Here is a 24737-nt window from a genome sequence, read left to right as displayed (position 1 = left end):
CTACCCATCAGGCAGCTGGCCACCCAACCCAAGGGACTGCGGCCTCTGCACAGGGGCACACTTGATGCCTCAGGTGAGGGTGGGAGAGAGGCCCCACTAAGCCGCCTGCCCAACAGGCCCATGACACAGCCCGGGCAGGGTGGGGACACTGCCTCCTTGCCCTACCCCACGGAACCCCAGCTGCTGGGGATGAAGGGAAACGGCAGTACGTAGGCCTCCCCCTGCCCAGTTTGCTCTGCCTCGAGCTTCAGCCGACTGAGAATGGGCCGCTGAGAGCCCTCCCGAGGAGACAAGGAAGCAGCGGATGGAGGGACTGCACGGAGCTGACGCTCTAGGTCCCTGCTACTCGCTTCATTGTCCCACTGGGCTTTGCTTTAAACCTACGATGGATTCCCAGCGGGGCCCATCCAGCATCACCCGCAGCACGGGCGCTTCTGAGAGGGGGGCCCCGAGCTGGGCTGCCCGCCCATGGAGCGGCTTCGGTCTCCAAGAAGCCATCCCTGGCCAGGCCCCACGAGTGGAGCCAACTGCCCCTTCCTGTGCCCCCCACTTACTCCACGTCTGTAAGCTTCACTGCACATTATTAATATTACCTATTTATATGTATGCTTTACAAAATATTTTGTATTTATTTCATGAGCTTAAAGAGTTTGGCTAAACAGAGACGGATCTTTAATTTCTAGGTCTCAGCGTTGGAACTGCTTCTCAACAGGCCTTGGAGCTACGTTTAATTGGCCTGACAAACGTGCTAACTGGCTGAGCTGGGCCTGCCTGGGCCTGCCTGGGCCTGCTGCCACCACCACGGCTGCACCCCCCGCCCCCCACTTCCCAGCCGGGACCGGCTGCATCACACCTGACCCAGTTTTCCATCCTCACTGCTGTGGCTGCTGCCGCCGCCGCCACCAACGGGGGAATCTCCACACAGCTCCAAGTGGGGGAGCTCACCGTGTCCGAACACTTGCCAGAAGGCGCCTGTCTTCGCCGGGTAACACATCTGAAAGGTGTGAAAGTTCACACCCTAAGGAAGAAGGTTGCAGCAGTGAAAGGCAAGAGGTAGAGAGGAGTCAGAGATATCGGTCCGTCATTCCTTCCTCGAATGGACTGTTCTGAAATGCAGTCATTTTATTTGGCTTCTCTGCAAGGCTGGGCCACCAGCTACTTTTGTTTGGAAGCCATGGCCAGCGTGGCTCTATTCCTTGTGGTTTCTCTCCCTCCTTCCTTGCCTCTTCCCCTTCCGCCCTTACTCTTGCTTCCCTGGGACTGCACCGCAACCGAACATTAGCACAAACTATACCCTCAGACTGTCTTCTTTGAGAAAGCCCGGCCTGAGACAACTGGAGCCAAGAGCAGGTTACAGTAACAGCTGGCAAGCTGTGGCCTCAGAATCGCTCATGTCCTCACTTGTGGTTGATCGGGATATAGGGGAGGTTTATGGTGAGCTTTGGGATATCAAGTTGCTGTCGCAACTCATCCATATAGAGGTGGCATGATCATAGGACTTTTGCAGTTCACTACTTACAATGGCATCGAAATCCTTGATAGGTGCAGGGCAGCTAATTGTCATTTAAGGCATTCTTTGAAAGCCACAGATGGCTCTGAGGCAGGTGGTAAGACCCAAGAAACACCCGAAGGGGTAGATCTTGAGGGTGTTAGACCAGGGGAGTCTGGTCAGGAGAGAACGTGTTGAAATGGACAACTCACCCATAACTCAAAATTTAATGTCTAGCAAATCTTAATTATGTCCTGATACGATGTAATGTCTACCAGTCCTAACAGGTAGCTGGGATGACACCTGACAGCCTGCATTCACAGTGGCTAAATCGAAGTGGGATTGTTGGAACTTACTTGACAGAGTAATGAGCAAGGGCTCAGAAGTCTTAGGAAAAGGAGAATTTTAGAATAAAGACATGCAAACCCACTACTTGAGTACATTCTCCAAGAGGGCCAAGGGGACACTCCCTTCACTAAGAAAGGTACCAATGACGGGGGTGCCAACATCACCGAGAGCCCACCGTTGGCTGCCTTCTTTGGGGCAATGTTGATGGTGTAAGATCCCGGCATAGTCCAGGGCTTCTTGATATCAGTGTGGACGCTGGGATTCCAGGAAGGCAGAGACCAGGTGGATGTAATGACCACAATGAGCAGTATGGCCAGATGGCAATCAAGGTGCCTTGGCAAAGTAAACTGTATTACAGCTAATTGGTGATGGTTTTTCCAAAGGTGACATAGACGAACAACCAACTAGAGCAACAATTGTTGGTGTGTATGACGCTGCTCCATGCAGTGTAGTGTAGGACTACAGATTAGGCAGCTTAGCATCACCCAGGAACCTGTTTGAAATGAAAATTCTCAACCCCACTCCAGATCTACCAGTGCAGAAATTCTGGGGGTGTGGCCCCACAATCTGTATTTTAAATAGCCCTTTACATGACTGGGATGCATGCTAAAGCTTGAAAACCACTGCACGAGGGTTTTGCTTCATTTACACAACTAGAAATAATCGAAAACTGATGAACATGAGGCTAACACTAGACACTATGATGGACAGTTGCAATTTCCGGTTACTAGATCTGAGTCAGAGCCAGGGCCCATTGAAGGGAAAGGTGGGTCCCCACAAAGCCACCACAACATGGCAAATATTTCTCTAGCCTTTCCTCAGATTTGCCAAAAGAAACTTGCACAATAAAGAAAAAGGAATGTCCAGATGTCTTGGGAATAGTTAGAATGAAGTCGCAGCTAACACTGGTATCAGGGAGCCCACATCACCACCATCATCCCCCAGTATGCCACCTTCTAGATTCCAGGGTGTAAATAGTGTTTGAGCTCAAGTCCATCTCACTGTAAATCCAGGAGGGTCCACGGATGCACCTTTGCATTCCTCAAATCCCTGAATGCCTAGTAGGACTTGTTATGCTTGGAAGTTGGACCTTGGTTTCCTGACCTGTGAACTAAGGGATATTATGATAAAAAGGTGCACTACATCTTCCCATCTGACCAACATAGTAAATCAGAGGCAATATCAACTCCCGGGAGGAAATGCAGAAATAATGACCAACAAAGAGATTCAGGGATAGTTATTCTCACGTGTAGGCATATCTATCTGGCCTCTGCAGCAAAATCAGATGGATCATGGTGGATGCCAGTGGATTACTGTAAAGTGGTAGCCCCAGTTACAGTTTCTGTGCTAAATATGAATTTTATTGAAGCAAATCAACTGAACCTCTGGCACTTCTTTTGTAGCTATTATTTTGAATGTTTTATTCCTGGTTTTCATCAGTAGAGAGAATCAAAAGCAGCTCAACTTTACACTGCAAGGACAGGAGGAAATCTTCACACTCTTGCTCTAGGTCTGTGTTATTTTTCCTACTGTTGTGATCTATTCTGTAGTTATCTCAATCATCTTGATACTCCAGTGCATCACCCTAACCTTCTATGTAGACTGACATTTTATTAATTGGATCTGATAAGGAAAATGGGGCAAGTAATTTAAATGCCCTAATAAACACATATGTCGGAGAGTAGGCAGTAAGTCCTTAATGATTCAGGGCCTGCAACATCAGTGAAATTTTCATCAGTGAAATTTTTAGTCCAGTGATCAGGTCTAGTGATCTGGAACATAAAGGACATACCCTTTGAAGTAAAGCCTGAGAACCTGACCACTCATCTTAAGGAACTACAGAATGGGACACCTGGGTGGCTTAGCAGTTGAGCGTCTCCCTTTGGCTCAGGGCGTGATCCTGGAGACCGGGGATCGAGTCCCATATGGGGCTCCCTGCAGAGAGCCTGTTTCTCCCTCTGCCTGTGTCTCTGCCTCTCTCTCTGTCTCTCATGAGTAAATAAATAAAATCTTAAAAAAAAAAAAAAGGTACTAGAGAACGTATCTCATCCTCACACAAGGGCTAGAGTTTTATAACAGGATTCAAGTAAGTCTGATTGGTGCAAGGGATGTAGGGTAAGAGACAGTCTGTGTATCACCCTAGATCCACTCATCCCTGCATACCCCTATTCTACCCAGACATCAACCATTTGCAATGCTCCCAGATATTCAAAATATTCCCAGGGTGGATAAGTCCCAGCCACCATCTAAGGACCCCATCATGTAGTCGGAACTGACACGGAGAGACTGCTGCACTGTAGGCCAGAGGCTCTGGCTGCACCAATGGCCGCTTAACACATCTTGGACACACAGGAAATTAATGCCTTGTAGGGTAGACTTCACCACAGAAAAAAAGTAGATGGAAAGGACATCATGAGATTTCTTACCCTTCCTTCTCTTCAAGTGACTGCTCTGAGATGCAGTCTTTCCATATGGCTTCTCTGGAGACATCCTGCAAATCCAAGCATCTGGTTGACTATGTCGTGAAGCTGTGACCTGATCAGTAATTCCTCTCCTTGAATTTTCTCTCCATCCTTTTCTGCCTCAATTCCCTTTCAACCACTCATTCTTTCTTCTCTGAGAATGTACTCCCCCCAATAACATGTTAGCATGTTAGATTTTAGTCATAGGTAATTTTTCTGCGAATCTGAGCTAAGATGTCAGCTATTTTAGTTTAGCTTTTGTTTTTTTAAATGAATGATTCAGGACTGTTTTCAGTCCACTGTGTACAGAGCTTAAAAGTCACCTACTGCATCCCAACAAGCAAACAAAAAGCTGAACATACCGAAAAAAATCAACAACTCTTAGATCTGGGGAGAAGTGAGGCCACAGGGCAAACGACCCCTGAAGCTGGAGGACCACATAGGTGACGCAGAAAAGCACAACTTACCAGGACAGAAACCAGTTAAGTAGACACCTCCACGGGAACCGGTGCCAGGATAGGAAAACCTGAGTTGTTCTCGATGAATTACTGAAGCTTCAACGTGGACAGATCTGAAAGTTAAAAACTCTAACTGGGGACGCCTGGGTGGCTCAGTTGGTTAAGCATCTGCTTTTGGCTCAGATCATGATCCTGGAGTCCCAAGATCGAGCCCCGCCTTTGGCTCCTTGCTCAGTGGAGAGTCTGCTTCTCCCTCTCTCTCTGCCCCTCCTCTGCTCATGCTCGCTCACTCTCTCTCAAATAAATAAATAAATATCTTAAAAAAAAAAAAAAAGTCTAGAGGGACCCAGTCATAGGAGGATCCGACACTTCCAGGAGCTCTACTAAGAATATTGAAGAAAAGTCCCCTCAAGCTTCCAGCTGTGGAAGGGTAAATATTCCAGAATGTTCTATTCTTTTTAACAAGGCTGCCCTTAAGAGAAACTATTTTACCTGAACTTAACCTGCTGGGGTTTTATTAGAACCTAACCAATCAGGGGGGAGGGAAATACTCAACACTAGCCCCACCCAACCATCCTGTCCCACCTAAGGTAGGAGGGCAGGAATATTGAGAAGTGATGATGAAGTTCACTGTCCGGGGCACTGGCTCACCAAAAACCAGAGACCTAATCACAGGACTATAGAGTGATAACCGCACCCACACACACATTACCATAATATGACTAAAGACCTATACATTGCAGTTCCTTTCATCCACTATGTCATATCTACCTTTCAACCAAAAATTATAAGGCATACTAAAAGGCAAAAAATATTGTCTGGAGAGATATAAGCAAGCATCAGAACCAGAGTCAGATATGACAGAAATTAGTGGAATTAGTGGAAGAGGAATTCGAAAAAACAATGTAATTAATATGCTTACAGCTTTAATGGGAAAAGTAGGCAACATGCAAAAACAGAATAAGAACATATAAGCAGAAAGTTGGAAATTCTAAGAAAGAATCAAAGGGAAATACTGGAGATCAAGAAATACCTTTGATGGGCTCATCAAAGCCCATCTTTTGAGCTTGAAAATTTGACAATAGAAATTTCAAAAACTGGAAAAAGAACAAAGATTCAAAACCAAAACCAAAAAACAGCAGAGAATATCCAAAAGTTGTAGGACGATTATAAACGGTGTAATATGCACATAAGGAAAATATTAGAAAGAAAAGGAGAAAAGAACAAAAGAAACATTTGAAACAATGATGACAGCATTTCCCCATATTAAATGTCAGACGCCACAGATTCCGGAAGCACAGAGGACACCAAGCAGGATAAATATCAGACAAACAAACTACACCTTGGCTTTCAGAACTGCAGAAAATCAAATATAAAGGAAAAATCTTGAAAGAAGCCAGAGGGGGAAAGTCACCTTACTTATAAAGGAACAAACATAAGAATAAGAATTACATCCAACTTCTCCCCAGAAGCCTTACAAGCAAAAAGAGAGTGGAATGAAATATTTAAAGTATTGAGTGAGAATTCAAACTAGAATTCTGTGCCCTGTAAAATTATCCTTCAAAAGTGAAGAAATAAAGACTTTCTCAGACAAACAAACTTAGGGAATTTCTTACCAGTGGCCCTAACTTGCAAGAAATATTAAATTCTTCAGATAAAAGAAAAATGATATAGGTCAGAAACTCAGATCTACATAAAGAAAAGGAATGTATCAGAGAATAAGTGAAGATAAAGTAAAAACTTTCATTCCTTATTCTTAGTTCATCTAACAAGTTTGTTCAAAATAATAGCCACAATGTTTTCAATTATGTATGCGTTTGTGTATGTGTATATATTATGTATGTATATGGGCTTCTGTATGCTTATCTATAAGTGGAATGAATGACAACAACACCACCAGAGACAGGAGCAAGGAAGTAGAATTGTTTTGCTATTATAAAGTACTCACATTACCTGTGAAACATAGTTATTACCTGAAAATGGAATAGGTGTATATTTACACTGATAATTCTAGGGCAGCCATTGAAAAAAGTAAAAAAGGTAAAATGGAATCATATAAAATGTTCAACTAAAACCATGAAAGGCAAAAAAAAAAAAAAGTGTGAAAGACAGAAATAGGAAAAAAGTGTAAGGGCAGCAAGTAGAAAACAGTAACAAACATAGTAGATTTGTTTTTTAAAGATTTTATTTATTTATTCATGAGAGACGGGGGGGGGGGGGGCAGAGACACAGGCAGAGGGAGAAGCAGGCTCCACGCAGAGAGCCCAACATGGGACTCGATCCGGGTCTCCAGGATCATGCCCTGGGCTGAAGGTGGCACTAAACCGCTGAGCCGCTAAGGCTGCAAACATGGTAAATATTAATGCAACTATACCAATAATTATTTTAAGCCTCAATGATCTAAGTGAGCCAATTAAAAGACATTGCCATAGTATATTTAAAAAAAAAAAAGACCCACCTATATGTTGTCTCCAAGAAAATCCACTATAAATATAAAAACACATATAGATCTAAGCAAAGGAATAGAGAAAGATATACCATGCTTACACTAATCTTTTAAAAAGCGAAAATAGCTATATTAATTTCGGATAGAGAAGACTCAAAGCAAGAAAAGTTATCAGGGATAAAGATGGACATTGCATAATGATAAAGCAGTGGGTTCCCCAAGAAGATGTTAATAATCCTTAATGTGTACACACCTAACAACAGAGCATCAGAGTGAGAACATGAGGAAAGAAAATGAAACAGATGAATGCACTCTCATAGTTAGAGACTTTAATGCTTGCCTATCTAGTCATGGACAGAGACAATAGGAAGAAAACCAATAAGGACATAGTTGAGCTCAACAACATCATGAATCAACTGGATATAAATAATGTTCACTGATTACTTCATCCAAAAACAAAAAAGATTACACATTCTGCTCAAGCTCCCAACAGAGTTCATGGAGACAGACCACATTCTGAACCATAAAACACATCTTAATAATTCTAAAGAATAAATATCATATAATGTCTGCTCTAAAAACCACAATGGAATTAAACTAGAAATCAGCAGTTGGAAAATCCCCAATCCTTGGAAATTAAACACCACACTTCTAAATAACCTATGAATCAAAAGAAAAATCTATATTCATTAAAGAAATTGAACCAATAGGGGCACCTGGGTGGCTCAGGTCGTTAAGCACCTGCTTTTGGCCCAGGTCATGATCCTGGCATCCTGGGATCAAGCCATACGTAGGGCTCTCTGCTCAGCGGGGTGTCTGCCTCTCTCTCTCCCTCTGCCCTCCCCCACCCATGCACATGCACATGTTCTCTCTCAAATAAATCAATAAAAATCTTTAAAGAAAAAGAAATTGAACCAATAATGAATAACTTTCCAAAACACAAAACACCAGGCCCAGATGGGTTCATTGGTGAATTCTACCTAACATTTAAGAAGGAAATTATACCAATTCTCTACAATCTCTTCTAGAAGATAGAAGTAGAGGGAATATTTCCTGACTCATTCTATGAGGCCAGTATTACTCTAACACCAAAACCAGACAAGACATTTGAAAACTATATAGACTAATATCTCACTTCATATCTCTCATGAGCATTGCTGTAAAAGTCCTTGACAAAATATCAGCAAATAGAATTCAACAATGTTATGAGAAGAATTATACACTATAATCAAGAGGGATTTATACCAGGTATGCAAAGCTGGTTCAACATTCAAAAATCAATTAATGTAATCTATCACATCAACAAGCTAAAGAAAATCACATGGTCATATTAATAGATGCAAGAAAAGCATTTGACAAAATCCAGCACCGATGCGTGATAAAAGCTCTCAGAAAACTGGGAATATATATATAGTTCCCTATATTATTGGGGGACATCTTCAACTTGATAAAGAACGTCTACAAAAAACCAACAGCTAACATCACAATGGTGAGAAAATCAAAGTTCTCCTCCTAAGACAAGGAATAAGGAAAGGATGCCCACTCTCACCACTGCTTTTCAATATTGTACTGTAAGTCCTAGCTATTGAACATAAGACAAGAAAAAGGAAACAATAAATGGAATAAAATAAAAAGTAATCAGATACAAAAGGAAGAAATAAAACTCTTTGTTTTATGACATGATTGTCCATGTTAGAAAATCTAAAAGAATTGAGGTAGGGCCTCTTGGAACTAACATGTGATGACAGCCAAGTTGCAGGATACAAAGTTAATATACAGAAGTTAATTGCTTTCCTTATACCAGGAATGAACATATGGAATTTGACATTAAAAATACACCACCATTTATATTAGCATCCCCCAAAATGAAAGGTTTAGATATAAACCTAACATAACATATAGAAGATCTATATGAGGAAAAGTATAAAACTGATGAAAGGTATCGAAGGAGGATGAAATAAATGGAGAGATATTGCATGTTCACGGAAAGATTCAATATTGCCAAGATGTCAGTTTTTCCCAATTTGATCTAAAGACTTGACACAATCCAATCAAAATCCCAAAAATTTATTTTGTGGACATTGACAGACTGATTCTAAAGCTCATATGAAAACCAAAAGACCAAGAATAACCAACTCATACTGAAGAAAAATAATAATACTGGAAAGGATGTGGAGCAATAAGAACTCTTCTTCATCACTGGCGGGAATGCAAAATAGTACAGCCACTTTAGAAGGCAATTTGCAAGTTTCTTATAAAACTAAACATGCTCTTATAACACAGGATCTAGTAATCAGGCTCCTTAGTATTTACCAAATGAACTGAAAACTTATTTCTATACAAAAGCCCACACACGGGGGGTCCGGGTAGCTCCAGTTAGCTAAGTGTCCAACTCTTGGTTTCGGCTCAGGTCATGATCTCAGGGTGGTAAGATCCAGCCCCTCGTCGGGCTCTGCACTCACCAGGGAGTCTGTTACTCTCCTACTCCATCTGCCCCTCCCCCTGTTCATGCATGTGCACACACACACCCTCTCTCTTTCTCTCTCTCAAATAAATAAGTAAATCTTAAAAAAAAAAAAAAAAAAACCTGTACCCAGATATTTATAGCAAATTTATTCACAATTGCTGAAACTTGGAAGCAATCAAGATGTCCTTCAGGAGGCAAATCAATAAACTATGGTGTATCCGGACAATGGAATGCTATTTAGCACTAAAAAGAGCTATCACACTCTGAAAAGATATGAAAGAAATGTAAAGGCATATTACTAAGTGAAAGAAGCCAGTGGGAACATGCCCTATGATTCCAAGTATGTGACATTATAAAAAAGGTAAAACTAATGGAGAGACAGTGACGAGATCATTGTTTCTAGGGTTTGTGAGGGTAGCAATTAACAGGTGGAACACAAAGGATTTTTAGGACATTGAAACTATTCTGTGATACTACGACGGTGGGTACCTACCCACAATGGCAGACATCTATCATCATACATCCATCAAAACCCACAGAATGTTCAATACCAAGAGTGAACACTAATGCGTTTAAAACTACGAACTTAAAATCAATCAATCAATCAATCTATGAACTCTGGGTGATAATGATGTGCCAATGTGGGTTATAAATTAAAATAAATGTACACACTGTAGTGGGTGATGTAAGTAGTGGAGGTCGTTGTGTGTTATCAGGGAGGGGTATATGGGAAATCTCTGTACGTCCTGTTCAATTTTGCTGTGAATTTAAAACAGCTTAAAAAAACGAAAGCTTAGTAATTTTTTAAAGTGGGTATTCATGGATATCATATGTACAGGGACATAAGTTTTAATTCTTTCCTTATATTTTCAACTACCATATGTAGTAAGTTTCTAATTGTTTGGACATTTGGAACGAAACCAATAGATTATGTCTCAGCATCTCTATCAGCTTGTGGCTCCCTAAAGACAAGTCCCTATTGTTGAAATACTAACACCCAGATGAATACCTAGTCCAGAATAGATGTCACTAAATGTTCATTAAAAGCTTTAGGGAGAGCAATGATGGGTAGGGGAAAGGGGGCCAAAGTAGGAGTTGGATTAACCTCGTGTGGCTATTCCTTAGCTTCTATGACCTTGGGCAAATCATGTGTTCCCTGAGATTCATTATTGTAATCTATAAAATGGAGATAACCTCATGTCTTTGTGAAACTGTTGTAAGGACCAAATGAGATGTTCCACCTGTAAGACTTTTTAAGTTGCATAAAGCTTTCCAAAAAATCAGCTACTTTTACTCATGGTAAATGCCTTAGTAGATACTACATTAAAAGGCAGAGAAAGGAAGGAAGTGCTAGATAGAAAAATTAAAGGAAAACAAAGATAAACTCGGTCATTGCCATTCAAATGACTTGGAACAAGATTCTGAACCTCTTCTTCCTTCCTTCCATGCATATAACAAGCAGATGTTAGACACATGCTTTCTCTCACATCTTCCTCAAGTTCTCTTATTCACCAATTTACCAAATATCTACCCAATAGAAATAGGTATCAGGCCTTGAGCTAGGAAAAGGAGCACAAGGCACAATCCCTGTCCTCAGAGAAGTCCACGTCTAGTGGAAGAGACAGACATGTGAACAGATTGATACAATGGAGTGGAATTGAAGGCCCCCGCCCCACAAATCTAGGTAATTCTTAATAAGTTGGGTACAACTAGGGAAAAGGAGATGACAATCAGCAAAGGGCTCTCTAGACGAAAAGATCCTCCAGGATACATCTTGGAAAATGAAGTGAGCAAAGGAGGAAAGAGCATTTTAAGGCAGAGGGGATCAGGTAATGGAAACAGACAGGGGCAGCAAATCAGAGAAGACCTTGGATGCAAGGCCACGGAACTTTATTTCACACGTGATGGGAGATCCACTAAAGGGATTCACGATGGCTTGCTGTAAATATTAAGAAGCTTTATTTCTACCCCCTGTGGATATGCTACTGCAGCAGGCAACTCTCTCAGCCACCTGTTGCTGCTCAGCCGTGGCACCGTCTATCTAGCCTCTAAGGAAGGAGTCAAGTGGGAAACTCTCACACTTCACAGGGCCTGCTCTAGGCAGACTTTGCAGAGACTGGGGGCTCCCTGCTAGCTCTCAAAAGAAAAGAAAAATTAGAAAATCTGTTAATATATTCCTTGAGATCTTACTTGCTGTGCGATTTCCTTGTGACTGATGAGTCCCCGATCCAACCTCCGAACAAGTGAAACCCTGATTAGGAGTCTAATCCGAACACTCAAAGCTTGCTTCCTCTTCTTTATTAGCAATCCCCAGATAGTAATCACGAAATCATTTGCCTGTTTTCCTAAGTTCTATCGGTGGAAGAATGGGCAACAGATGCACATGGTGTGCATCACTTGGCATCAACCATTTATGTCACTACTAGATCACTCTGAGACAGGACTGACATCCAAATGTAAACTCTTGGATTTTTGGTTAAAGAATATTGATTCTGGGACACCTCGGCGGCTCAGTGCTTGAACATTTGCCTTTGGCTCGGGTCATCATCCTGGGATTCCGGGATTGAGTCCTGTATTGGGCTCCCTGCAAGGAGCCTCCTTCTCCCTCTGCCTGTGTCTCTGCCTCTCTCTGTGTGTCTCTCATGAATGAATAAATAAAATCTTAAAAGAAAAAAAAAAAAAAGAATACTGATTCCACCTAACAAGGCAGCAAAATTCTATCCCTCTGCAAATGAATTTCAACTACTTTCAATCTTTTTTAAGAGGAGGATACTTTAAAAACAAGCCAAGGTCTAAGGATAGAACTTTGTGGGTTCTGAAGCCCCAAGAAGACAGATCTCTCAGGTTCACTAAGGGAATGAAATTGGGTCCTTCTCCCTTCCACCATTACAGTCCTACACCAACCAGCAGCCCAGTGTTCGTCCAAATAGAGGAAGATCCTCAGCCCTGGGGAAAAGTCCAGAGCTGGGTACGGAAGGTAATCAGGATCTGACTGCTTTCTTCCCCACTCTTCCCCCAGACAGCAAAGCTTCAAGTAGTCTGACTTGCCAAACACAGCGTTTTGGCTGCCCTCACCCCCAGGGCAGGATTTGGGCAGGATTATTTTTAAACTAGCAATATCAACACAAAATGCAAAGAAACTAAAAAAAAAAAAAAAAAAATGCAAAGAAACTCATTACATTTGATTTCTTTTCAAGTCACCTTACAAATACGGTCTTTAAAGCATAATGAAAACACTCGGAGACATAAAGTGCTGTAGAACCCATCTCTTCCTCTACGAAGAGATGAAAAAGGAAATAGTTCTGAGTGTGCTGGGTCCCTTACCCAGCAGTCATCCTATGACGTCAGTTGAAAAAAAAGTTCACCAAGTGCTTAAAAATCTGCTTTAATTATATTTCCATGAATTCCAAGAAGGACATCATTGCAGTTAATATTACAAAAAAAGCAAAGAGGGACATCTGAACATGCAATAAAAAAATGGATTCACAGTGAAAATAACGTATGTCGGTACTAAAATATAGTTACTTGGCTCCATGAAGGGAAGAGGTTTCCTCTAATTTATCCGTTTACTTGGATTTCATTATGAGAAATTTCTTTTTTTTTTTTTTTCTTTTTTTGCTTGACAGCTTTGGGGATGTTTTCAATCTGTGCTATTACTGTCAGTATTTGACAGAGGTCCCTCGTTCTGAAAGCCATTATTCGCAGTCTATAATTTAATCAGAAAATCCGAAAGTACAACAAATAGCTTGGCAACTGTGTTCTTGTTACATACAAAGCCCATTAGCAAAAATATGTAACAAAATTTATGTAAAACAAACAATTTTGTGTTTATATACAGAAGTTTGCTTTATCCTCAGGCTACTCGAAAATGAGAGGGTGTGTGTGGGGGGGGTAGAAGGGAGGGGGACAGCTACCAATCTCCTTTGGACTTATTCTGCACAGGATAGAGAACTCTTAAAACGTAGGGGGACTATTTTGATTTTTCTTTGAACTGAGTCCTAAAAATGCACGAGGGCTTCTCAACCAAGAAGGGGGGAAGCTAGGAGTGATGATGATGGCTTTAAAATAAAGAACTTATCCCTCCGTCCTTTGCAAGGTCTCCTAAATGACCTCCGCGGGTAGAGGGTAAAACTGAGCACATTTGTGCCTGTGACCCGAGGGCACAGAGTGGAGGGCGCGGCGGCGAAGCAAGCAAGGGGCTGGAAGCTTCGCATCTGGGGCATGCACGCGTTTCCTACTGGGAGCGTTTACACCTGGGAGCAGAAAGATCACACGCACACGGGACAGGTCACCCTGGTCTACACACACACGCACACACGCATGCGCAGCGAGACTCGTGGAGGTGAAGGGAGGCCAAACTACGCGTCTAGAAGTACATCTTGAAATCAGGTCGGAGCCAAGGGCGCGCTTCCGGGGCTGACAACGCTGCGGGGCGCCTTGTAAACTCCGAAAAGCTGCAGCTTCGCGGCATTCAGAGCCTCAAGATAAAATAGATCTCAGGCTTGTCGTCGCCGCTGGGCTGGGTGTGCAGGGCGGAGCCGGGGGAGCAGAAGCTGCCTCCGGGGGGCGTGGCCTCCATGCGGGGGCGTGGCCTCCATGCGGGGGCGTGGCCTCCATGCGGGGGCGTGGCCTCCATGCGGGGGCGTGGCCTCCACGCGGGGGCGTGGCCTCCACGCGGGGGCGTGGCCTCCACGCGGGGGCGTGGTGCAGCGCTGCGCAGGCGCCCTCGGGGATGCCGCGGTCCTCGGGCCACCCCCGCGCAGGAAGCCCTGGATGTACGAGCCGGTGGAGTGCCGGGTCCCCGCGTTTACACCCGGGGGCAGAAAGATCACACGCACGCGGGACAGGTCACCCTGGTCTACACACACGCATGCGCAGCGAGACACGTGGAGGCAAAGGGAGGCCAAACCACGCGTCTAGAAGTACATCTTGAAATCAGGTCGGAGCCAAGGGCGCGCTTCCCGGGCTCTAGGACAACGCTGCGGGGCCTTGTAAACTCCGGAAAGCTGCAGCTTCGCGGCATTCAGAGCCTCAAGAGAAAATAGATCTCGGGCTTGTCGTCGCCGCCGCCGCCGGGCTCGGTGTGCAGGACGGAGCCGTGGGAGCAGAAGCGGGCGGCGGGGGCGGGGCCTCCGGGGGCGTGGTCTCCGGGGGCGTGGTCTCCGGGGGCGGGGCCTCCGGGGGCGTGGTCTCCGGGGGCGGGGCGCAGCGCTGCGCAGGCGCCCTCGGGGATGCCGCGGTCCTCGGCGCCCCCGCGCAGGAAGCCCGCGATGTAGGAGCCCGTGGAGTGCCGGGTCCCCGCGGGCGGCGGGGCGGCTCGGTGGCGGAGGACCACCCCCGCCGCGGGGCCGGGCTTGGCGCCCCTCTGCTTGCCGGCCTCCTGCTTCTCCCGGGCCCGGCTGGCGATGTTGCGCACCCTGCTCTGACTGCGCGACGACAGCTTCCGGACCAGCGCCCGGGGCAGCGGGCTGGCGTCGCGCTCGGCGCGGAGCACCTGGCCGCCGTCATCCTGCTCCAAGGACACCAGCCTCCGCAGCTGCTCCGTCAGGGCGTCCATGGGCTCCAGGGCGGCGGCCGCCAGCGCCACGGCCTTCTGGTCGCGGAGGCCGGTGGCGACAAAGCTCCTGCTGATGCACTGGTACTTGCTTTCGAAGTTGCAGGCGATGTCCTCGGATGTCAGGTCGCCCAGGCTCTTGGACTTGCAAGGGCTGGGCAGCTTGAGGGCGGGCCCCGGGGGCGCGTGGCGGGGCGCGGGCACGCGGGCCTGCTCGGCGTGGGCATCCGGGTGCGAGCAGCGGCTGCGCGTGGGAGCGGCAGCACCTGGGCAGGTGAGGCCAGAGGTGCTTTGGGGAGCGCTGTGCGGCGCCCCGGGGACGCGGGGGTGCGGGGTGTCTGGGCAGCGGCCGTTTCCCCGAGCTCCGGGGACGTGGTCCACCGCGTGCGGGCTGCGCCTGGGCTGCAGAGGAGCCGCGAGGGGGCCTGCGTCGTCGCCGGGGCGTTCAGCGGCAGGTGCGGGCAGGTCCGCGGGGCCTGCGGCGCCCCCCGCCCCCACGACACTGCGGTCTCCAGGATGGAAACGGGGCGCGCGGTCGGCTGGCGGGGCCGCGGGGGCCGGGGCGGGGGTGGGGCTGCGGCTCCCGGGCGCTCCTCGCACCTGCCCGGCGCCGGGGCTTCGCGGTGGCGGGCAGGGACACGTGGCCGAGGCCCCGGGCCGGTGGCTTCCCGCGGCGAGCTGGTCCTCCGGGGGCGGCCGCGGGGCAGTGGCGCAGGTGGTCTGGTGAAGCGTGTGCGCCGAGGCCTCGGGGCCCTTGGCGGGAATCCGGGCGGGGGATGCGCGCGCGAAGCAGGGCTTGCATTTTCCCGCGGCAGCGTCGGGCTCCACGGCCGGCTCGGGGTCCAGGGCGGGCAAGGGAGGATGACCTGCCGCCACGCAGGTGCTGTGCGGGGGAGGAGCCGCGGCGAGGCTCCCCGGCTCCCCGGCGTCCTCACACTGGCCGACCAGCGCCGAGATGGAGCTGCCCGGGTCGCCCTCGGTAGCGAGAGGGACAGTGTCAAGAAGATGGGAGATGTCGCTCTCCTGCAGAACGGCCGCGGAGTGCGAGTCGGGGTGCGCAGCACACAGCAGAGACACGTCGGACAGAGAGAGGGACGCTGCGGCTCGGCCCGTCACCCAGCTGCCCTCCAAGTCCCTGCCCTCCAGGTGGCTTTGAGAAAACCTGCTTCCTGACCGGGGGCTTCCGTCCTCCCCAAGGCCTCCAGCGCGCGCAGGTGCCTGGGTGCTCACACCACCTTGCGCTGCGGTAAGTGCAGGTTCCAGAGCCAGATGCTGCCTTGGGGAGCGGGGTTTGCGGGGACACTCCTGCTCCTGGCAGTCACCTGGCGCAGGTGATCTGGTTCTCCCGCCCCGGAGGCCCGGGGCTCCCAGCTGTTCCCCGGTGACGGATGCGCTGGATGCGCTGGCGACAGAAACAGCGGAGCCCCCTGGGCGGGGGTCTTTGTGGAGGAGAGCGCTAGAGGAAGAGGATAACTTTTTGTTGAAATTTGGAAAGTGTTGGTCTTTTATACTTGCCTTCCCTTTTCTTCTTCCATCCTTATCTTCTGCTGAATGAAACAAACAACATGTTAGGTAACGCGCATCACTCTTTCGCAGAACCTGCAAACACTCATGTTTTGTCTTCAGACAGACAAATGGAGAATGTAGGTCTGTTAACGTTGTGACAGAGTTATGGATCGCAGAGGTTTGCAACAGAGTGTCTGTGTGATGAGTAGATGGCGAAATATATTTATAGGAATTTCACTGAAGCTTCCCTTTGGGCGTCTATTACATCAGCTGAGGATGTAATATTCATTGTCAAAAAAAAAATGTCAATGAGTTACCATACTTTTACAGTGAGGATTACCTTAAGTTGTTTCCTATTCAGATTTGTACTACACAGAAGCATGGCAATAAAAATAGAACAAGACAGTTCTGTTAAACAAAGTACTGTGGTACCTGTAAGCAAGATACTATAAACTTTCAAAGTTACACATGTATTAGTAAAAAACCACAAATCATATTACTGAGAAAAAAAAAAAGGCAGAAGAACTAATTCAATCAGTTTCTAAAGCAGATTGGAAGGGGCAATAAATGTATTAAAATACCAAAAGCTGTTGACTTTGAGATGTGAAAATTAAAGAGTTGGTCACCAGTTCTATGCCATTGCTAGTTAATTTTTTTGTTAATCATATTTTTGTTTTAAGTACACAAATTTCATATTGCGTTCTCTCCTCAAAGAGGCAGTAAGATACCAGGCACGGTATGGAAGGCTATAAAAACACACAGTTCACGGTAATTTGGAGTATCCCATCATGCTTAGGATAATGCTAAGACAATATGGAATGTTCAATTTTCCTGACCTCATTATTTTAAGTTTTTTTAAGATGTTTTCAGACAGAATATACAAGAAAGGAGAATTTATGTAACTCATTAAATATCTTCCTAACTAAAGAAAAATTCATCCTATAAAGTTTGATAAATCCTAAAATCATCAAGAAAAAAATTAAATATCCTATGATATTACCACTCAGAGATAGGTACTATAAGCTCTTTTCGGGGGACAGAATTATATACAGAATTTTGTATTCCACATTTTCTCCACTTATTTTTCACCTCCGTTTAACTTGAATCATTGCATGTCTCTGTTCTGTATTTACCACAAGCCTCATATAACATATATGAGAGTGACAAACTTATAAAGCTGTTACAGGGAGGAAATAGGCATCAACTCAATATTGCTTTCTGGATTAACCATTGTTTATTTCTATTGAGGAGAGTTTTATTTCCCCCCCAAAATGGGGTTTTTGAAATAAACTTTAAAGCACATATTTTTATCTCTTCTCTGACATTGCTCTTGGCAAAATTTCAAAGTTTTAAACTTCCTTTTTTCTCTTCAAATAAGCTATTCAAAAATTTGTCTCCTTAGAATATCTTATAACAAAAATCAATATAAGCAAAATGGAGTTTGTGAGAAAACAGAACACTGAAATTAGATTGTATGATAAAAGGAGAATTTTGCTAAAGTAAAAAGGTATCACATTGTCCATGTCTGAGGTGATTCTGATTTAATTAAAACACTTTTGTTGCGGAGACCATTGAAAGGACAGAGTTTGGGTACTTAAGTTACCAAGGGCAGGGGAAAGAGTCACTGACACAGCTCGGGAGCTCTTTGGTACCTTGCAAAGCAGGCATCATTCTTTATCAAGTTTTTGATATGAGCGTAGCATCATGCTCAAATTAAGGAAAAGGGCAGGTAAAAAAAAAAAAAAAAAGGAAAAAGGCAGGTAAGGCTTGGACCCTATGCTTGTGGAGACTGCAACTGGACAGGAGCCACAGACATGCTTCCTTTCCTGCCAATGTCCAGGGATCAGGGAAATGAGGCCACAGGAAAACATCACCTGGGCTGCCTCCTGAGGAAGCAAAGATTTCTCAAGTGGAGAAGATGACCTGCTTCTAACATCTGGCTTCACTTCTTTCTCCATAAACATTTCTAATCATGGAAATGTGTTATATGTTGGGGAAAGAAATACAGCTATATTCAACCCCAGAAAAATCAATAGAATTCTATTTATCCTCAGAACAATAGTAAATATTACACCTGCTTGGAAAACCAAGATCTCTGCTCCTCTTTTGCAGGTTTCACCTCCCTAGAGGGCACCTCACAGACTGTGGGCTCCATACCATCAAACATGATTATCCCCCTCATCCCTCACTACCAATTCCAATTGTCAACGTTATTTTGAGGCTGTAGGGGATTAGGAAAGAGTTCTTCCACCCTCTTCCCAAAGTTTGAAATCTGGCCTAAAGAGAACATTAAAAATTATTTTTATTATTCTTTTGTATATTTTTACTTCGACTGTGGAACGTCAACCAGGTCACAATGGTAACCAGGGACCAAACTACGGCTTCAAAAGATTTATTCTTAGAGAAACCTAAAGCATCTTACCCAGAGAGTTTTCTTTTCCTTCAGTGTCTTTCGCTGTTTCAGATAGGGGCAGTGACAAGGCCCCCAGAAGACTTTTGTCAACAGGTAGAGAGACAGGGCGCTCTTGCAAGCTCCGTGTGGTCCTCCTCAGGACACCATCCTGATCTCTCGCAGCCTCAGATACGGAATCCTTTATCTCTACCATCTCTTGGAAGCCCATTTTGCTCTTCTTTCTGCCTTTGGCTGGAGCGCTGGCTGTGCGGCGTAGAATTCTATCTCCAATTGATCGTTTCCGAACGTAATGGGAATTGTTCTCTGAAGAACCATGCCTGGGATTCTTATTGAACAATCCCTTCAGACCTTGGAGCTGTCTGCTCTGAAGACACAAAAGAATGAAGCACAAGTTAGGCCAATCCCATTGTGTTGACAACTTGCCTTTCCAATGACAGCTCCGTGAAAAATGGACACGAAACAAAATCTGACGGCCACTGGAGGATATTCCAACCAAGAGAACGGCAGCTCACAGCATGTCTGCACAGTATCATGCACGTCTCAGGGACCTTACTTTGTGGGGAGGTAGCCTTCCGTCTTCACAACCAAGCTACCCAGAAGCTTCCTACCCAGAGATGACAAGGTGACAGGAACATTTTCCACACTTAAGAGACTGTTACGAACTTCAGCCATCCTAAAGCAACAGATGCATGTTTCAAAGTGGGAAGCAGGAAATGGAGTGATGAGAGAGCATGCTGCCATAACCATTTAAAAAAGAAATGTGTCAGCAACAACAAAGCACCATGCTGAGAAACTACCTTTGTAGCTCCTAGAAAGTGCAATATAGTATAACTGGGGTTGAGTATTAAAGGGCTCCACTGCAAGGGAAGAAAACAAAACACACAATTTGGGCTCATTCAAGAAAGTGGCACAAGTAAAAACAAAAGAATGCATATGCTTCCATAAACCCTTTCTTCCACCTTTGGTGATTTTTTAGTCACAGGTTCTTTCATTGCTCAACTCATCACTACCACATTGTGCACATTATGCATCTCAACATAAATACGCCTTGAAAGTGATCTGTACCGCGACTTAGCAGTAGACCTGTCTTTAGGAGGATGGAAATCCCAAGGGGATGCTTTCTTTTCATATTTTAATTTCTTTCTGGCTCAAGTTTTAAATAGATTCTGAATTGTATTGTTTCTCTAGAGTAGGATAAAATGCTAGAGTTGCTACTTAGTTAACCTGGGATTCCTGGAAATCCAAGAATCATTTTCAATCATTAAAATGGACAGTTTAAATCATTAAAACTTCAGTTGTGTGCATTTATGCCAGAGGAAGCATCCCAACAAGTAGCAAAGGCAGAAACCAAGGACGAAACATAGAAAGTCCTAGAATAAAACCTCATTACTCTTAGAATATTGAGCGCCCCTCCCATACCAGTTGGGGATGGGACCAACTGATGTAAGGACAAACATTATACCCCCTAATCAGCCTGAATTGGCCCACTCCCTAGAAATTGGCTTGTAGTCATAAATTATTAATATTAGCCAGTATTTTTGAGCATTTACTATTATGCCAGGCAGCTTTCTAAGGATAACATAGCTTTTTATGATGACAGGTACCATTTCTGCCTTACATTTAAAGATGGGGAAGCTAAGGCACAGAGAATGTCTATAACTCTACAGGAGCAGCTCCAAGCAATGCAGACTTCCTAATACAGAGCACTAGACATTCCTAGGTGCTAGTCAAGCCTCCTATGGTCCCTGAAGATCACATCTGGTCTGGAAATCCATTCCAGTGGCCAAGGCCCCAATTCCTTGGCATGACTAAAGGACAGCCTACTGATTTGTAGACCTCAAGTGAGTCGTGTAAGGAAGAGAGCTGCATCTGCAGAAAACTAGAATACATTTTTGGAGTCTATTTCTTAAAAGTAAGTCCTTCAAAGTCCTGTGAGGAGCTTTAAATTCATTCCCGGAGTTTTAGGGTTATTCAGCTAAATACAATGGCACCAAATGAAGGCATCCTGCCTAGAACTGGCTGGACTCACAGCCTAGTTAGTGCTGGGAATTCATCAAGCATCTGCGACACCCCATCGCCTCCTGCAGCCAGCCAGGGCTCTTCTTAAGCACTAACATACAGCTCAACATTTAAGTGTATATTTATTGTTTTAGTGCAACAACTGATCGTCGGAGAGAATAGCAGTTTTCTCATAAGCCCAGAGAGGTCCCCGAGGGGGAAGGAACAAGTACACGCCCCAAGACAACGCAAGGATCCACAATCCCGTGGGTGGGGACGGGACACTGCACACTGGACCCGCTGGGCTTCTTTCTGGTTTTTCTGCCAAACAACTTTGTCAAGATGTATGTTCCTTTTAAGCAATTAGTCAAATATTGACCTTGTTAAGGACCGTACGATTGCCGCACGTGGCTCTAAGCCCTGTAATCTTTCTCACCTTCCCATAGATTTCATTGATTGTTATGTGGACAAATATCGATGCCTCTGTCAGTCCTTCCAAGTAGACGTGCCGGTAGCCTGAGAAAAGCAGAGAAAATAATTGCCTTTTACTCGGACTTACATTTGGCTTTCCCCTGGGTGCAACTAAATGAAATGTTTGACTTTAAGTCTTTCCATTTCACAAAGCACGTTAACACTCATCATAGAACACATTTTTCGTGTCATATATGCCGTATGTTGTATGTAACACATGTCCTATATTAAGTCTTTCGAAGAACCCCCCCCCCCAAAAAAAAAAAAAAAAAAAAAAAACGGTCAGCCTAGAGAGGAAAGGCCGGCCCATGCGTACCAGGCACTAAGCTGCTGAAGGTCACAGTTCTTTGTCCAACGAAGTCTCGTCCAATCGGATCGTGATCCCACACAAGGAACCGAACCAAAGCTATGTCTGGCATGTGTACTGTAAACGTCAGGGTTTCTTCCCACACAGGGTTAAATCCTCCGAGAAATAGGGAGAGAAGAATCAGAAAAGCAAAGGGCTTGGCTAAAAGGAATTGACAGCAGCATCTGCAGAGCCAACTGACAATTGCTTGCAATGGTTATTAAACTCTTGAAGATGACCAAGCCACTCCGGGCTGCCTTATTGAAACAAAGTCTTGGAATTTGTCCCATTGCTAGAAAATAATTGGTAGGAAGATTGTCCATCAATAATTACATCAATTCTATTAATCTCTGACGCCCAAATCACATGGTAGGGAACGTTTCTTTAGGCAATTTCAGGATGCTTCAATAAGCTCAAAAAGTATCTTTAGTAGTGATCTAAGAATAATGTTTTAGCAAAAAACTAAACTAAACTAAAAAAGAAAGAAAGAAGGAGGGAGATCCCACCTTGCCAAAAACAGAAAAAAATTATGCTTTTCACCCACAAAAGATTCTGAAGCTATAATAATCACCAGCAAACATTTATAGGGTGCTGCACAGGTTTCAATACTACTGTACATATAGCATCTTATTTATTCTTAGAGCAATTCTCTAAAAATGTCAAGACAGAGTTTTTGTGAGTTTTTTCTAATTAAGAAAAGACACATTATTCTTGGCTTTCAGAACTATATAACCTTTTAAAATTACACAAATAACAAATGCTTTAAGGTAAGAAATGTCAGTATTTATAAGTCTTCTTGTTGAGAAAAATTGATACTCAGAGTACGTAATGCACCTAAGGTCACACAACTAGTTACAGAGCAAAATTAAACTGTGCACTATTGTTTCCCAGTGGCTTCCCATGAAGAAGACCTTAAATACATCAACAATAGAGTTTCATCGCTATTGAAAATAAATAGGAAGATATGTGATTCAACTCCTATTCTGAAAGGTAAAAATACATTATTTTCTTGGTAAAATTTTATCAGATAAAATAATTACATAAACTGATAAAAATTCACATACTTCGTTGGACAAGTTTGTTTTTCTTTTCTACAAATGAAAATAAATTTTATTACATACATGTATTAAGAGGCATCAGCTACTTAATCTTACTGTTAAATGCCTCAGCTAAGGAAATAATTATGGACTCAAGTCACTGAAATGTCCCTCCTAAACAAGAGAAGAGATCATGTTTTTATTAATAGTCATGACCTCTCAATTACTTCTGAGACAAAAAAAAAAAAACAACAAAAACGGAACAATGGGCACTGGTGGGAGGAAAATGCAATATAGGAAGTCTGCTTCCTTTAAGCATGTTATTTCCTAATAGGTTTATGCTATTCTTGAAGCCTTTCCTTAAACTAGCACTAAAGAAAAACTCCTCCTAAGGGGGCGCCAAGGTGGCTCAGTCGGTTGAGTGTCTGACTCTTGATTTTGGCTCAGGTCATGGTCTTGGGGTCGTGAGGCTGAGTCCTGCATCTGGCTCTTGCTCAGTGTGGAGTCTGCTTGAGATCCTCTCTCCCTCTCCATCCACCCCCCCTCCCTGCTCATGCTGGAGCTTGCTCTCTCTAAAATAAATAAAATCTTAAAAAAAAAAATCTGAAACTAGTGCTGTACAATATGTGGGCTAATTGAATTTAAATTTAAAAAACAGAAAAGAAAAACTCCTCTTAAGGTTTCACTATGGACCTCTAATTTCTTAAATGTTTTGAGGCTTATGGTTTAGATTTGGAGTATTAATGACAAGAGATTGAGAAAAATAGGTATGCCATAATGTTTGTCAAATGTATGAACAGACACCATTTAAGAAGATTACCAAGAGAAAGACATGAGGCTTAGGTAAAGAAAGTTCTTTTTACATCATGGCCAGAATAAAAGAAGGCTGCCTATCCACCATATGTACATATTTAGAAGGAAAATTGCCGGAGCCTGCTGCACTTGCCTTTAGGGTTTTACATGCTCCAGAAAAAAATGAAAAATCCTCAAAACATAGAGGCAACATGAATGAAAGCTTTGAAGTAACTTACATCATGAAAGCACAATATAAAAACTGTAATGGAAGCATTTTCCTAAGTTTTAACCCTGCCCTTTAAAATATCATTAATTCTCATTAGAAAAAAACATGCTTCAAAAGCATTTAAATAAATAAATAAAATAAAATTTAAAAAGCAAAGAATTTAAAAGCCTAGATTACAAATCCACCAAAACATACCATGTATCAATCCCGCATTTACTCAATTTTGTTTAAAAGATTTTGACATAAATTCAGATGGCAGTTATGAATTCTAGGAATTTGTTTCTCCTCTATATAGATAAATTTTTCTTTTTCATTGCAAACTTTATTTCTAGGGCATCTTTTTTTTTTAAGATTTTATTTATTTATTCATGAGACAGAGAGAGAGAGAGAGGCAGAGACCCAGGCAGAGGGAGAAGCAGGCTCCATGCAGGGAGCCCGACGTGGGACTCGACCCCAGGACTCCAGGATCACGCCCTGGGCCGAAGGCAGGTGCTCAAACACTGAGCCACCCGGGGATCCTTCTAGAGCATCTTGATTAAAAGTAAACAGATTATCATCTTACCATTGTCATCTACTACACGGGTTTGATCTTTACAGCAATCTACTGGCAATCCAATAATTTCAACTTCAACGAAAGGATCAATGATCTATTAAATAAAGAGAGAGTATTATTACAACCCTGTGGTAAAACTAGACCATCGGGTATATCAGATTTTGGGGG

The 24737-nt window shown here is 44.2% G+C and overlaps 1 protein-coding gene across 7 annotated transcripts in view; it reads right to left on the bottom strand.

The window, feature by feature from the left end:
• Positions 1-13039: 13039 nt before the first annotated feature.
• The window catches only part of PLCH1 (phospholipase C eta 1), a 203346-nt gene continuing 191648 nt past the window's right edge, over positions 13040-24737 (bottom strand). For 4 of the 7 annotated variants that reach the window (XM_072792195.1, XM_072792194.1, XM_072792200.1 and 1 more), the window contains 6 exons: positions 24579-24663; positions 21929-22075; positions 21578-21657; positions 19941-20000; positions 19153-19507; positions 13040-16771 (listed from right to left, as the gene is read on the bottom strand). In XM_072792195.1, the coding sequence (XP_072648296.1) occupies positions 14694-16771; positions 19153-19507; positions 19941-20000; positions 21578-21657; positions 21929-22075; positions 24579-24663 (2805 nt within the window). In that variant the 3' untranslated portion in view covers positions 13040-14693. The remainder of the gene's footprint in view (positions 16772-19152; positions 19508-19940; positions 20001-21577; positions 21658-21928; positions 22076-24578; positions 24664-24737) is intronic. The other 3 variants (XM_072792197.1, XM_072792198.1, XM_072792199.1) reach the window with 2 other exon arrangements.

Source organism: Canis lupus, chromosome 22 (assembly GCF_048164855.1).
Source record: "Canis lupus baileyi chromosome 22, mCanLup2.hap1, whole genome shotgun sequence".
Taxonomy (NCBI): domain Eukaryota; kingdom Metazoa; phylum Chordata; class Mammalia; order Carnivora; family Canidae; genus Canis; species Canis lupus.
This window is presented reverse-complemented; position numbering and strand designations above follow the sequence as displayed.